Source organism: Callorhinus ursinus, unplaced genomic scaffold (genome assembly GCF_003265705.2).
Source record: "Callorhinus ursinus isolate GAN/ISIS: 27379988/994484 unplaced genomic scaffold, GSC_fseal_2.0 scaffold86, whole genome shotgun sequence".
NCBI lineage: Eukaryota > Metazoa > Chordata > Mammalia > Carnivora > Otariidae > Callorhinus > Callorhinus ursinus.
Genome location: NW_027397148.1, coordinates 1,749,912 through 1,766,549, shown reverse-complemented (window position 1 = coordinate 1,766,549; position 16,638 = coordinate 1,749,912). Strand labels below are relative to the sequence as shown.

The window sequence follows — 16,638 nt, the reverse complement described above, 5'->3', positions numbered from 1 at the left end:
GGGTAAAACCACGCTCCATAAGCTGTTAGTGAGTTACTCTCTGGGAATTACCTAATTTAGTCGAGGTGTTGGGTACATGTCATGGATATGGGAGAAACTGTAAGAAATTGTTTTGGCAATAAAAAGTGATGCTAATTCGATTTCTACACTTTTAACTGTGTCACGTGTCTTCTTCTCACACTGTGAACTGTCCCATGTAGACCTCCCACCCACTTGACAAACCTCGTTAATGCTGCTGAAGGATTCACATTCTAATGCTCTGGTAGGAGTGTTCATAATACCCTAATCAGCCTAGACAGCATCATAAACCTGAAGGAGTGAAGCCAAAGATTGAGATGGGCTAGATATCTGTCTTGTGAATGTGAATGAAACTCTAATTTTAGGGGCTTAGTTTCTTATGTTTCAGTAACAGCAGACACTAGTCATTATTTTAAAAAGCATACTATTGTGGGTCATGTCTATATACCTACACAAATATCATTCCCTCTCCCGGGAGTCATTTCAAGGCCCAAACCTTGGGCCCTCAAAGGGTGTGTGGCTTCCACCAAACCATCTGGGGTATAGAGTCCAAATAGTCCCTTGGAAAATTTTATAAATGAGATTCACCCCATATAATGTTTAAATCTCTTACACGAGAGTCTTTAAAATAATTTAAACATGTGCAAAATGAAGAAGGGTTCTCTGGTGGCCCACGTTTACATGCAAATACAGACGAACTGTTAACATGCATTATTTTAGTCAATCGGTAAAGTTTATTTCATAAGTATAAGTAATTTTAAGCCATTTACTAAATTGTAAATTTCAATCCATTAAAAACTACTACCAGAGCAGTTGTGAGGTATTACTGTTAATCTAATATAGAAATGTTAACTATGCTTGGATGTGGAATGAAATGTGACTGCCATGCCTTTTATTAAATGGTGCTGTTACAGTGCTCACTACAGATGTGTCCTATAGCTTTTAGGAAATTCTTGTGCATGTGCATTAACTGATTTTCCAAACATCAATGGCAATTTGATTGGTTGGTCATTTCTAAGCATAACTAAAATAATAGAGGACAGCTCCTAGCCTGGGACAAGCAAGCTGAGAAATTTCAAGTGTACACTGCTACCCTCCAACCTGCCTCCATCAAAAACCCACCCTACTCACTCCAGTTGTTTGCAAGGAAAACTTGTGCAAAAAGCATCCAAAAAGTCAATCAGCAGGTTAATTTTCTTGTAATTTTAAAAGAACTAGACAATGTTTTTTTTCCCCTTAAAATTCATTTATAAAAATAAATAAATTTCAGTTTGAGACCTTAGGTACCAAATTGTGGCTTAATTTAGTTGTGATGGCTAAGACTATAAAGTTATGGAAAATGTAGTTGAAAACGGATGAGCTCCAGCTCATTCCCCGAAGTGTGGCAACGGCCGGCACGCTACGCTGTCACAACCCTTCTCACAGTTAACCAAAATACACTCGACTTCTTGACAAACTTTTAGCCTTCTTTTGTCCTGAAACTCCCACAAAACTTTAATCTTAGACCTCTGTTACAAAACTACAATTAACCATAATACATTCAAGATAGTGAATGTCACCCACTCAGGAGACACTGATCCGTGGCCCCGGGGGAAACACAGCAGCTCAGAGGAAATGGTCCCCCACTGGGGTGTACAGATCACCCAGATGTTCTGCACTAGAATGCAGGCATGAAGTCCCTGCTCAGAGCAACAACAATTTAAAATCAGTTTGATAGGAGCAAATCCTTCCAGGTTTTGTGCCATGAGCGGATACACAGCCTGGCCCGGCGACCCCGGGGACCTGGTATGTGGCAGAGCCCGGCCACTATGTCCATTAGATAGGAACACTGTCGGGTGGAGGTGCCAATATGACTTACTGCTTAGAACTGTGCGAACATCGACACCGTTGTGAGGCCGATTTCTCACACGAGAAGCTTTTTGCCTTAGTCAGGAAATGATCTTAGGAACAGTAAGGAACTGAACTAAGGAAAAAGTCTCTGGCCTCCAACTCCACACACACACACACACACACACACACACAAGCAAGTTTCAAACTACTGTTCTCTCTTGGTGCAGACGAGCAACTGGCTGACCTGTCACGTACCATTAATCGAGATGAACAAAGCATTCAGTCTGTGGAACAACGTGATGCGGCAAAAACCTGATCTAATGCAAATTCAAGCCTATTAACTAAGACCACGGCAAGGAGAGACAGCCCAGCTCAGTGTTCTCCCGCGCTAGTGCCGACTCTGAACACAAAGCAACTGAAAGGCACGGGCTCAGATTTCATTGATAGTCCTCTCTGAAGGGCAGTATTCCGAGGCGCCTGGGGAGGACACGTAGAAAGACTGTGTTTTCCTTTTTAATCGGGCTCTTTTGTTAGCCAACACCAGGCTGCGCCGGCTCGAACTGATGATTTCCGAAATAAACTTTTTGCAGTCTACACACACCTCCATAGTACTCCAGTCCTCCATCAGCTCTTTGGGAAACTGTAGTTCTTCATCGGATTTGTCCACAGACTTAGATTTGGAGAACCTGGAACAAAACAAAATGTTTAGAATATTGTTACTTACAGTTCTACTGCAATACTAAGAAAATACACGCAGAAAAAGTCAATCTGTTGCCAAAACATTATGGAATGGGCGAGTCACCTCATGTTCTTCCATAGGAAGGAAGAATTTCTAATTGGAAATAAAATTCAAAATATTTTTTAAAAAAAGACACCAGGAAACATGTTTTAGTAAGAAATAGTAATATGGAAGAAAAAATGAAATAATAATCTGAAAACTCTTAGTGTCCTTTCCAGAATTTTTGGGAAAAAAAAGCATATTTATTCACCTGAATACCATACATGATCTAGAGTAGACTTTAACAACAAAAACAAATCAAAGTACATGTTGCTAACGTCCTATCGATAATTCAGAAGGGACTTCAAGTTCTTTCTCCAGTGACCCTGCGTCAGAGTTGGTGAACATGAGTTAACTGCAGAGAGGAGGGCAGACTATAGTAAACTGAAGTCAATTGGTCTTAATCCTGAAAAGTTATCTTCGGACCAGCTTCCTTAGCATTTTTGCATTTATCAAATATACCTTCCCCTCTCCTGACAATTCTCTCTATGTAGGTGACTAATTATTTGGATTCCAGAGAGCTGGAGTTAATGAGATCAACATCGTAATAAATGTTTTGGGTAATTTTTTTAAATAACTAGGAATCATCTACTCATGGACTACTTTAATGAAACCAAACAGGAACGTAAGTTTAGAGTAGGTACAGAAAGGAACAACAACATGCCCCACAGCCTTGAGCTCACAGGTGACGATCCACAGTCGGAGGCTACCACGGCACAGCGGGCCATGTCTCAGAGTGGAGTCGGCAGCTGGGAGGCCGCAGTACCGGGCACAAGTCACCAGCGGGGCTCACGGCTTCCTTGCCTCACCGCCCACAGCCACGGTGTGCAGGAGTAGCATTGCCCAGCCCCCAGCACCAGTGCCGGGCTCCCTCCCCGACCGGGGGCAGCTGGTGTGTAAAACCCCGACATTTTCGGCCCTGTGAATGCGTGAGCCAAGTTGGCCTGACCTCCTTCTTTCCTTCCTTAAGGACCAATGGTAACCTTACTCTGCATTAAAAGCAGAGGGACTGATATTCAGGCAACTTTTTTTTTTTAATTGCCATAAAGCTTTTGGCATAAAGCTTTATTTCTGCCATATTTACAATAGGAAGATAAGCCAAAGTGATGGCAGACCATTGGAAACCTAGAACTAAACAGATTTGCTTCCAAAACTAAAGAAGAAAGATTAGACTGTTACGTGCAAATTTTCAACTCCACTGAAAACAAGGTGAGCTTTAAAAATGACACAGATGTAGTGAAAAGAAGGGCCATATGTACCCCGATGTTCATAGCAGCAATGTCCACAATAGCCAAACTGTGGAAAGAGCCGAGATGTCCTTCAACAGATGAATGGATAAAGAAGATGTGGTCCATATATACAATGGAATATTACTCAGCCATCAGAAAGGATGAATACCCAACTTTTACATTAACATGGATGGGACTGGAGGAGATTATGCTAAGTGAAATAAGTCAAGCAGAGAAAGTCAATTATCATAGGGTTTCACTTATTTGTGGAACATAAGGAATAACATGGAGGACTATGCTATTGATTGATTGATTCCATGATGGTGAGCCTCTGAGAGCTATGGAATATTACTACCTTTTAAAAGTGGAATTATTAGTAAATACAGAGTCAAATTATAGGAGAAGGAAGGGAAAAATGGAGAGGGGTGGAATCGGAGGGGGAGATGAACCATGAGAGACTATGGACTTCAAGAAACAAACTGAGGGTTTTAGCGGGGAGGGCGGTGGGGGGATGGGTTAGCCTGGTGATGGGTATTAAAGAGGGCACGTACTGCATGGAACACTGGGTGTTATATGCAAACAATGAATCATGGAACACTACATCACAAACTAACAATGTACTCAAAAACTAATGATGTAATGTATGGTGATTAACATAACAATAAAAATTTTAAAGAAAAAAAACTAATGATGTACTGTATGGTGACTAACATAACATAGTAAAATTAAATTAAATTAAAAAAAGACTTTTAAAGGAACACAAAAGTAATTATTTCTGAAGTAGAAAAAAAATGATGACATTCAAGTATCCTTCAAGCAGCTGGCCATGTTCCCTTTAGGAAGTTTTGGATACTTGGGTGCAAGTCAAAACTATATTTAAAACCAACCACCCAGCCACCCCAAATCATGCTGAGCCCAAACCCTACCTCGTCAGCAGTCCTCAAAAGGAGCATTCTTCTTTTACAGAGGATGCTCTGAGGTCCCAGGCCCCTTGCTCACCTGGCAATGCTCCGGAGTGGCCGATGGTGGCCAGTGGCAGGCTTTTCTGGCCTCATGCAACTTTCCCCTCTTTGCAAGGCAGAAGGTCCCAATGAAAAGATGGGAAGAGTGGAGTATGGTTTGGAGGGCAGCCGCATCTATTAACCCAAATAAAACCGAGAATGAGCAGTACTGTTAAAGAGGTAGACTACTGAAAATTAACACAAATTATAATTTCACGAAGCTTAGCTTACCTTTTTGCAACACTGTGAACACACCGGCCTATATACAAAATCAGAAAGGTTACTCAGCATGATACCATAGATGGACTACAAAGTCAGAGAAGCCAATGGCTGCATGGTTATGAATTTCTATAATAAACTGCAAAAACTCTCTGGTTTTTCTACCAGAATGTAACAACTTGATACGACTGTGGATCACCAAGAACACAATCTGTAAACCTTAACTCTTATACTGTTTCCTGTAAAAGGATCAACTTATATCTGTCTGGGCTTTTCTTACTTGTCTATCCAGAGATCACATGACAATCACATCTACTTTTTTTCTGCTCCAACTGGACATATAATTATTAGAGTGATCTTAGTTATGTAAAAGAAATACATGCAGAGAAGCATTTTCCAGGTTTTATTCCAAGTAACTGTTTGCTCTACTCTTTTGAAGAAATCAGTATTATTAACTCCTAAGCATGGCACAATCTGATAATGGGTTGGGCAATCTCTAATATTGTTCCTGTGTAGGAAAATGATTCAACTATGAATGCGATCGGTATTTCTTTGACTATGGTCATCAATTACAAAAAACCTTACCTCTTACAGAACTGACAGGTATAAGACCAGGTGAAGAAGGAAAATCTCCTGGTTCGGCAACAAAAGCAGAGCTAAAAAAAAAGAAAAATACAAATTTAAAGGGAGAAAAAAGCATTGCCAGCAGTTAATTTCCATGTCTAAATACAGTTTACATTTATATAATGGGGAAGGTTAGCAGACAGAAGGGAAAAGGGAATTCAGAAACTGTTTTCAAGTTTGGCTCTGTGATAATTATAATTTGACTCTGTATTTACTTATAATTCCACTTTTAAAAGGTAGTAATATTCCATAGCTCTCAGAGGCTCACCATCATGGAATCAATCTGAAGAAGGTTCTGAGACAGTTTCTTTCTCAGATATAGTTTCTTTACAAGCCTTTAAAATGCAGACATGGTTTTATGAAGGTATGCCATTTATTTACTATGGTTGTTTTAAATCTTCCAGTTTTTGATTTCTCAGGGAGAAACAAAAATACTTTTTTTTTTTTTGTAAACAAGGCAGAACAGGAATTGTGTATTATTAGAGAATAAGCCTCTTACCTCCTAAAGTCCCCTACAAGTCCTATACCATCTGGCTGCCAGCAGACCACTCCCTTGGGAGACCAGACCATTCTTCTAACCCTGCTTATCAACCAACTTGAAATAGCCCTACCTTTCCTTTTTTCAGGGCGGTGTAGACATCTTTATACTGTTGGTATTTTTCCAGCTCTGCCTTCACCAGGACCTGACGAATATGCATCACTTCCTCCACAGTGAGAGCTAGGCATTCCACCGGATAGCAAAATTCCTCCTGAAATTCAAAATTCCACATGAATAAGAAACTCCCACCCCCCCTTTCTGGCACTGCACAATTTCCCTTCAGATCAGACACCTGGTTAGTAGCTTCAGAGAAGAAAAGAGGTTTCCCAATGAACACTGGAACAGAGCTGGCTCACTCTGGGGACCACATAATTTCTAATCACACTAAGACAACGGATGGCAGAAAACTTCTGGGGACCATGTCAAACATCATAGCCTACTGAAATTTCCAGGAAAGGAAAGTTCCTCACATTTGGGTGCATATTTTGCCTCAAGTTTCTATTCCATTAAGCAGAGCTATGTATCTATGCACTGAAATCTTGAAGAAAATTTTCTTGTTCTAAACCAATTGACGTGAGTTTGCTCTTACGATTATGCCAAGACCTTACTTCCTGCTGTGTTTTATACTATATGCTAATAGACAAACTACAAATCAACATTGGTATAATTTAGAAAACTGGTCTGTGGTACCCAGAATAGCCAAGAGAATGTGGTTAGTAATTTATACTGAGAAGCTTTATTTAGTGGTAAGTTACATCAGCACATTGTGGAAAACGCTAATGGCACAAGCGGAACTGGAACACGGAACTACTGGGACAACCTCCACAGGCTGCCCCCCAGTTCTCTGGGTTTCTGTTATTACTTTTCAACAACTGCAGAATACACAGTCAGCACTGGAAAGACGTGGAGAAAATCTTAAGAATTTCACAATAAATATTTATGTTGGCTGTCTTATGTTAAATGGTTTCCCTAAAAACAGCCGAGGAAGATGTTGATGTAACTGATCCCACTGAATAAAAGAGCCTCACCCCCATCTGCTCCCCATCCGGCTCTGCACTTGATTGGTGGATCTAAGAGAAAGACAGAATGGTCTTGTGCATTCTCACCCTGCCAGGCTTCACAGGGGCCATTGTGGTGTAGGGACACTGAAACTTAATGTTCTCAGTGCAAACACATTATAATTCACTCCCACACACACACAATAGCATTGCTCACAGGCATTCTGGAATCAAACAAGCCAAAGGAACGCACATGACTATGAATGCAGTCAGTTTATGGAGTTTTAACATTCAGTTCTGTCTTTCAATCAGAAAAACAAAAACAAATCTAGGTTGCAAACTTGATAAACATTAGCATTTACTAAGAAAAGTAGTTTGAAGAACTGCTTCTTACTAACAATCAGTACAGAATCATTGCTATTCGGCAGACTGAAAGAAGGTTAAATTTGCTTAAAAATGTTTTGGAAAAAATCCTGCAATTGAATTTTTAAGAGGAAGAGCTTAGTATCTGGAGGGTGGGAAGGTAGTCTGTTCAGGAAGATTGTATCATTTGCTCTAAGATGTCTAAAATACTTTAAAAAAAAATCACCATCACATAATTTTCTCTTTCAATGGGAAAAGCTTTCAAAGATAACAGGATTAAATTGGCTTGTCCAGTATCTACTCTGTTTTGCTCCACCCTGAGAAAATAGCCTAGTGTCAAGTGGGAACAATGCACTGCCTATGTGAAGGTTAGGCCACTAAAATTGTGCATGAGGTAAGCTTTGTTGGCTGCACACGTCTGAATGATGGCTTTTCTCAGCTTTTAACATATTTCATAAGCAGCTTTCCTATGGCCTTTTTTATTCATTAGTAATGAGTGTGACTGTGGTGCATTTTCTGACAGCTAACTATGTGACAAAACTGCTGAGCGGGAACAATCTAATGTATGAATCTACCAACTAACCAGATACTCACTACCTGAGATTTGGTGCTGTGCAGGTGGGAAGAAGGCAAATGGTGCCAGTTTAATGAACTTTACAACTAGGGCTGGTAAACATTTCCGGTAGATGCGAATCCTTTTTATTTGCAGGGATATCCTAGCACACACAATAGACCTGACAGGCTCTACACTTCCCTCTTCTCAGTCTTAAGTCACAATGGACTTAGTCAAGCATACTTTCAACTTACTGCTTTGAACTATATGCAAATCCAGTACTTTGTAGGACATAGTAAGAAACTGTATTTGTGTGTGTGTTCTTGTTCTTTTTTAAACTTTCAAGCAGATTACTGTTGAATAAAATAATTTCCATCAGGTCAAATGCTAATGTTTTAATTCTGGTGCTTTCCCAAGGACAACAAAACTTTAATGCAACATGAAAGAAAATAATAAATAGTTACTAGAATTAGTTTTTATTATTTTTTTTCAATTGAGAAAAAAATACTAATTCAACATCCCCAAAGCCAAATTAAACCTTAGCCTCAACGGATCTTCCTGAGATACTAATGCTCCAAAATGTGAGGAGCACTCAGGGCTTTAACAGTGAGTGAGAGCTTTACACTGGGCTTGGTCACTCCTCCCCACGTCCTGAACTCGGTCATAGCCAGACATGGACTCTAAAATCCCCTTGCTTCCTTGTGCTTCAATCTCACTCCTAAATTTAGGAAAGGGAAGCTAAATCTGAAAGAGTTGTAATAAAGATTCCAATATGCTATAGGAGCAGACGAGCCTTTAGAACTTACTCTGTATGTATGTCACTAAAATCCCTGAGTTTTTGTTCAATATTCTGGTCACGTTTACCATTCAGAAGGGTTAGAGTAAGGGAGCACAGAAATTATAGAGCATAATATAGACTCTGGTTTCTGAGCCACAGAGAGAATGGGAATATGCATATTTTATATAGTATTTTTAATGAGCAAAAACTTTGTAAGTAGCAGATATTTGAAAATTATCCAAAACCACTATTTTTTTCCTTGAGTTTTTAATAAACCCAAGGCAAATTTAAATTAAAATAGCACCTGTTAAGTTTAATTATTCTTCTCTTTTTTCAAGTTCAACTTTAAATCTCAAAAGTGAACTCTTTGCCTACAGTAATATAGCCTTAGTATACAGAGATCTCTGTTTGGGGAGGATTGATAATAAAAATGAAAATGCCAGCAGATCTTTGGTAATAGCAGTAACAGTGACAGGAGTTAAAATGCCATCCCTGCACTTGACCACGTACTGCCCAAAGGGCCAGATCTAAAATGGCAAAAAGAATAGAGATCTATCCTCTGTTTCATGACATAAGAAGAGAAAGGAATTTGACGTATTTCATTCACATTCAGAGTCTCTTCTCCAAACCAAGATGGGTAATAAAGAGTAACAAAGAAGCCAGCTGCTGGTTCAGTAAATAAAGGACGTAGGAAAGCCAGGAGCCTGTATGAGGTGGAAAGGCAGTGGCAAACGCTAGTCTCCTCAGCAGTGCGTGCTACTCTGGGGGCTGGGGAAGCTTTCGGCATAGTTCGAGGCCTTCTGATTTCACTGGGATTTGGCAGGTATTATCCTTTCTTTAAAAAATATATTCTGTCTGAAAATCTAAAAAATAATGAAAGGCATAAAATTTAAAATATTTAAAATAACCACATCAATAAAAGGAAAACTTAAGATTTCTACAGAGAAGTGGGTTGTCATAAAAACCATGTAACACCGACCCATACAACACAGCTTTATGAAAGATACTGGGGAACAGAGAGATTCTGAGCCCAGGGTTGCACAGCCCCTTGGAGCTCACGGTGGGGTGTGCGGGGAAACGGGGAATGACACGGTTCCATGGGTGGGAGAGTCCCCGTGGCTATGTGGCCTGGCAGCAGGCTGCTCTGTCAGCTGGGGGACGGCGCAAATGCTGTTCCAATGGCGGGAAGGCCCGGGGAGGAGAGTGCCCCACAGGCTCTCGGGGAGTGCCCCCTGCACATGGAGAGGAGATGGCATTGCTCCTTCTGTACAACTGGGTCACTCACAGGTCCCTCTAATCTGATGCTGCATTTTGAGTTTGTTGTCCTTTCAAGGTCATTTTCCTTTCAGCTGAGCTCATGGTGTCCTCTATGCATCCTACAAAAGACGGGAATCAACGACCAGAAGCAAAGTGCCCATCTAAGCTGTTAATTGTTCAGAGTGCAGTAGTTGCGGTATCACTGTCAAAGAGATAGAGAGAGTGAAATAATTCCCAGAACCAGCAGAAAGAGGCCAACCTTTGAGGATTTCCACCTGCTGGTAAAAGCTCTCTCACATAGATAATACATAGCCCCTGCTACCCCAAACATGGCTGCTTCAAAAGGATGAGAGCTGAGCAGAGAAGCTGTTTGTATGGTAGAAAAAAGTGGTCGGAAAGGCGTCCTTGGCCAAACACTGGTTATCCTAGGAACCTGAACAATAGATAAGGGAAAAAGAAAATGGCAGGGGGAAAAGAAAAGGAGAAAATAATGCTGAACATGAGTGACCTACAAATAGTGGTTACAGAGCATGAAAGAAAACCAAAACAAAAACACCACCGAGGACATTAACGGTAGATTCCACATGTGTGTGTCCACACCACGTCTGCTCCCGTAGGTATAAATCAGTAATCACACCAGGAAATCATTCCCAGAGACTCTCGGAGTTCACGCAGCAGAGACCTGAGATGCTCCTAACTTGGCTGCCCTGGGAACGGCCGCCCCCCGGCCTGTGAAAGCAGGGTGTGGGGGGCACGCACCAAGCAGCACTTGCCCCCCAGCCCCTGGGGAAGGTGCTGAAAGACAAGTTCCCTTTCACTTAGATGGGCAATCATCCTCAATCATTTGACCAAATGATGAAAAAAATTCTGTTTTAAACATCCTAAGGAAAGGGAGGGAGATACAATAAAAATAAAAATGAGTACCAATGCAGACCTTTCTGCCATTTTCAGTGGAGGGGTTCTAAATACACAATGATTCCTTGTTTCCTTAAATACAGTTAAAGTTTTAAACTGTCGTACTTTTAAAAGTGATACTTACCAAGCTAGAGGGCACTACTGCAAGATGAGTGTGACTTTATGGGTTTCCCAAGCCAAGCTACTAGCAAGAAGGGTCACAACTCTGACCTGGATGTTACTTTGTGTCAGCTGGCACGCTGGGCCCTTTGAGGGAGCTGTGGTTCCGTGTGGAACCTGGACGCCGTCCAGTGCTGAAAAGAAGTGCTCTCCCACTGCCTTTCATTGAGACTCTTCTCTGCGACTGCAGATTGGTTTTATCTCGCTCTTCTTCTCCATAAAAAGTAACTCAGAGCCTGACCTAGCACACACGAAGAGTTCCCCTTTGTCAGGAACGCACTTCTGGGCCCTCGATGTCGGCTGATGGTCTTTCTTTTATTACTTCTGTGGTATTTTTTCTCTTCTATTCAAAACTTCTCTCAGTAGCTGAAATTTCTTTTAATTGATCTGACAGTTCCTCTACATTGATAATTTTTAAATTTAACATTAACAATGGTGTCCTGTGATCACAAGGCCCGGTGCACAGCTGAATGATAAATTGGCTTCGAAGATAAAAGTTGGGTGAAGAGAAGAATCTCCTGATTATTGGACTTGTGATCTCTTACACACTTTTAAGCTGTGACAGTAACTATATTTTGCTAAAGCAAAAAGTTGTTCACATTAGCAAGTCTTTGGATTCTGAAGTTTGAACCTGTCTGGTTAGAATTCTGTTTTTCTACTGGTAAACCACTGGTGAGGCTATATTTAATCAATGTTTCAGTGATTATCTAGGAGTTAGAGGAATTCTTTCAGGAGTTGACATACACGCAATCACTAGTTCTTAAATTGAACTGTTTGGGAACAGATGACTGATTAAATTTCAACACTATAGGGGCGCCTGGGTGGCTTAGATGGTTAGGCAACTGCCTTCGGCTCGGGTCATGATCCTGGAGTCCTGGGATTGAGTCCCACATCGGGCTCCCTGCTCAGCAGGGAGTCTGCTTCTCCCTCTGACCCTCTTCCCTCTCATGCTCTCTCTCATTCTCTCTCTCTCAAATAAATACATAAAATCTTAAAAATAATTCAACACTATAAAACTTTGTTCAAACTTGGTATCTTCACAATAACTACACCATCTTCCTCTACTTGGAGCGAGGGACATCTCTTATTGCTTCATTTGAACCCTTGATGATTCAAGATAGCCTAAAAATATGGCTGAAAATATGGAGTAAGCATATTCCAATGCTTTTTATTCATGAATACCTGAGAAAACATTAGATATTAGGTTGCTGGTAGAATTACTGATTGAAGTCTTCATCTCACCTGAAAATATTTGTGAAGTCTAGTGGGACTACAAAAGAATCTTTGCAGACCTCCTTTGGTTAGAGGGTCTGTTATTCTTCCTGGCAGGGACCTACTGTCCTGGGAATCAAAGCCACTAGACTAACCTGAAGTCTTGGGAAAACAGCAAAACTGTCATCCAGTGCAAACAGCAGCTTTGGATCCAAGATCATAAAACATACTTGAAAACAATGCACAATGGTTTCTAATGGGTCAAAATTCTCCCCTCATACCTCTGCCTCAATAAAATAGTGTACCGTAGTCAGATTCTGCTAACTTTTTGATGAGTTTCAACAATTTTTAAGCGGACTAATTCCCTTTAAAAAGAAGAAAGCATTTCTTTAATAATAATACATATTTTCAACCACTGATAAGTCTTCTGAAAAAAAAAGTATTTTTAAAATGAACAAAGAATGGTCAAATCAAATTTCATTTAGGTTACTGTTAGAGTGGGTTTTCTTTAGATATTAAAAAGAAATAAAGCTGTCTGAAGTTCATTTTAACGTTTGGAAGTTTTTTTTTCTCCTAATCATCGTCTCAAGAAAGCTAATGATAACAGGCGTCTAACTGATCCTTAAGTTACTACGAAGTCTTCCAGTTACTTACAAGAGATCGGGAGCTCTGCTTGGATGGTGGAAGAAACTGTCTTACATTAGTGGGTGTTTCCTTTTCAATGGAATGTCGTCTCTGGGGTGGCTGCCGTCTCTCTGGCTGGGGTGTTGATGATATGGGCAAGAATTTTGGAGGCTCTAAAGAAATGAAAAGAACCAAACTGAAATGAACTTTCTTACAAAATAAAAATCTTAGATTTTGAATTTCTAACAGAAAACCCTTTGTCACTTGTGACAAACACTGCATTCAAAGATGAAATGTTTATTTCATTAGAGGATTAAGATTGGAGGTTCTTATGGGGATACTATGAGGATTGTTATAGAAAAATCTCTGCAAGATAAACTTTTCTACAGAAATAGTGAGGAAAAATGAAAAAATATTTATTTTTAATGTTCAAATTTATACATAAAAACACAATTATAGTCTCAGCTTTGTACATACAAATGCCCTCATGTTATATGCCATAGAATTTTGCAATTAAAGAGTCTTAGGCTTGTAAAATATGTAAAAATATGTGTTCTTTGTGTCCAAAAAGACTCCCATGTCATGCCAAAATATTTTTTTAATTTAATTTTATTATGTTATGTTAGTCACCATACATTACATCATTAGTTTTTGATGTAGTGTTCCATGATTCATTGTTTGCGTATAACACCCAGTGCTCCATGCAATACATGCCCTCCTTAATACCCATCACCCGGCTAACCCATCCCTCCACCCCCTTCCCCTCTAAAACCCTCAGTTTGTTTCTCAGAGTCCATAGTCTCTCATGGTTCGTCTCTCCCTCCGATTTCCCCCCCTTCATTTTTTTCCTCAAACATATAATGTATTATTTGTTTCAGAGGTACAGGTCTGTGATTCAACAGTCTTACACAATTCACAGCGCTCACCATAGCACATACCCTCCCCAATGTCTATCACCAGGCCACCCCATCCCTCCCACCCCCCACCAGTCCAGCAACCCTCAGTTTGTTTCCTGAGATTAAGAGTCTCTTATGGTTTGTCTCCCTCTCTGGTTTTGTCTTGTTTCATTTTTTCCTCCCTTCCCCTATGATCCTCTGTCTTGTTTCTCAACTTCTTCACATCAGTGAGATTATATGATACTTGTCTTTCTCTGATTGACTTATTTCACTTAGCATAATACCCTCTAGTTCCATCCACGTTGTTGCAAATGGCAACATTTCTTTTTTTTTTTTTTTGATGCATGCCAAAATTTTCAAATGTATAGTCCTTTTATATTCTTTTTAAAAGATGAAATATAAAAACTCTCCATTTTTGATGTTTATCAAGACATTCTGTCCTTAGGTTTAAATCAAGCTTTATTTAAATTTCGAAAAGTAAATTCCAGTTTTGATGTTAACACTGTAACACTGCTGTCTTCTGCCTAGTAATATTTTGGGACAGGGTTTAAAAGGAGAATGTTTTAGGGTTTGAATGGTTCTGGATTCACATTGTGGAAACGTAAGGAGAACATTAGAAATAAATTATGTTGCTAACCGAGTTTTTTTTAGTACTTCCTCTTACTCTCTCTGCAAAGTAAGACTGTTGCAGTGTTATGGGTGAAGAAAGTGAAAGTCAACACAAAGTTAAAAGTGATCCATCTATTTGGACTGTCCCAGTCCAAAGAGAAATTACTAAATAAAAACAACACAATTTCCACAATCAAGAAAGATACAGAAATCCATTATGTGATTTAATTGTATCTCTATAATATTTAATTGGTCTGACCAAATATCAATTAAAGGTAAAAACCAAGATCAGCTCCTACTGTTCTTGATATAATCTGATTAAGTAAATCAAAATACTAAAGAATTTTAATCACTAAAAACTCCATGTGTATAAGAAATCAAATCAATGTTCTAAGAATATCTTAATATATAGTGTTTTTTCTCCTGGAACATTTTTTTTTCCATTGCAGTAAAACATACATAAAATATATTTAGTGTCTTTGTTTTTTTTTTTTTAAGATTTTATTTATTTACAGGAAAGAATGTCCAATGGCAAAAAGACAGTCTCTTCAACAAATGGTGTTGGGAAAATTGGACAGCCACATGCAGAAGAATGAAACTGGACCTTTTCCTTACACCACACACAAGAATAGACTCCAAATGGTTGAAAGACCTAAACGTGAGACAGGAGTCCATCCAAATCCTAAAGGAGAACACAGGTAGCAACCTTTTCGACCTTAGCCGCAGCAACTTCTTCCTAGAAACATCGCCAAAGGCACGGGAAGCCCGGGCAAAAATGAACTATTGGGATTTCATCAAGATAAAAAGCTTTTGCACAGCAAAAGAAACAGTCCACAAAACCAAAAGACAACCGACAGAATGGGAGAAAATATTTGCAAACGACATATCAGATAAAGGGCTAGTATCCAAAATCTATAAAGAACTTATCAAACTCAACACCCAAAGAACAAATAATCCAATCAAGAAATGGGCAGAAGACATGAACAGACATTTCTCCAAAGAAGACATCCAAATGGCCAACAGGCACATGAAAAAGTGCTCCACATCACTCGGCATCAGGGAAATCCAAATCAAAACCTCAATGAGATACCACCTCACACCCGTCAGAATGGCTAAAATTAACAAGTCAGGGAACGACAGATGTTGGCGGGGATGTGGAGAAAGGGGAACCCTCCTACACTGTTGGTGGGAGTGCAAGCTGGTGCAACCCCTCTGGAAAACAGTATGGAGGTTCCTCAAACAGTTGAAATTAGAGCTACCGTTCGATCCAGCAATTGCACTACTGGGTATTTACCACAAAGATACAAATGTAGGGACCCGAAGGGGTACATGTACCCCAATGTTTATAGCAGCAATGTCCACAATAGCCAAACTGTGGAAAGAGCCAAGATGCCCATCGACAGATGAATGGATAAAGAAGAGGTGGTATATATACACAATGGAATATTATGCAGCCATCAAAAGGAATGAGATCTTGCCATTTGCAACGACGTGGATGGAACTGGAGGGTGTTATGCTGAGTGAAATAAGTCAATCAGAGAAAGACATGTATCACATGACCTCACTGATATGAGGAATTCTTAATCTCAGGAAACAAACTGAGTGTTACTGGAGTGGTTGGGGGTGGGAGGGATGGGATGGCTGGGTGATAGACATTGGGGAGGGTATGTGCTACGGTGAGCGCTGTGAATTGTGCAAGACTGTTGAATCACAGATCTGTACTTCTGAAACAAATAACGCAACATATTTTAAGAAAAAAGGAAAAGAAGAAGATAACAGGAGAGGAAGAAAAGGGGAGTATGTCAGAGGGGGAGACGAACCATGAGAGATGATGGACTCTGAAAAACAAACTGAGGGTTCTAGAGGGTAGGGGGGTGGGGGGATGGGTTAGCCTGGTGATGGGTATTGAGGAGGGCACGTTTTGCATGGTGCACTGGGTGTTATGAACAAACAATGAATCATGGAACACTGCATCAAAAACTAATGATGTAATATATGGTGATTAACATAACAATAAAAAAATTAAAAAAAAAAAAA

The 16,638-nt window shown here is 39.9% G+C and overlaps 2 protein-coding genes across 9 annotated transcripts in view; one reads left to right on the top strand and one right to left on the bottom strand.

The window, feature by feature from the left end:
* The window catches only part of PRELID3A (PRELI domain containing 3A), a 155,325-nt gene that overhangs the window by 40,152 nt on the left and 98,535 nt on the right, over nucleotides 1–16,638 (top strand). The window lies entirely within an intron of this gene.
* Nucleotides 2,146–16,638, bottom strand: part of SPIRE1 (spire type actin nucleation factor 1) — a 225,816-nt gene continuing 211,323 nt past the window's right edge. For 7 of the 8 annotated variants that reach the window (XM_025865189.2, XM_073888012.1, XM_073888011.1 and 4 more), the window contains 7 exons: nucleotides 13,127–13,269; nucleotides 10,446–10,619; nucleotides 6,311–6,448; nucleotides 5,661–5,731; nucleotides 5,088–5,115; nucleotides 4,855–4,991; nucleotides 2,146–2,534 (listed from right to left, as the gene is read on the bottom strand). In XM_025865189.2, coding sequence (XP_025720974.1) covers nucleotides 2,279–2,534; nucleotides 4,855–4,991; nucleotides 5,088–5,115; nucleotides 5,661–5,731; nucleotides 6,311–6,448; nucleotides 10,446–10,619; nucleotides 13,127–13,269 — 947 coding nt within the window. In that variant the 3' untranslated portion in view covers nucleotides 2,146–2,278. The remainder of the gene's footprint in view (nucleotides 2,535–4,854; nucleotides 4,992–5,087; nucleotides 5,116–5,660; nucleotides 5,732–6,310; nucleotides 6,449–10,445; nucleotides 10,620–13,126; nucleotides 13,270–16,638) is intronic. The other variant, XM_025865190.2, reaches the window with a different exon arrangement.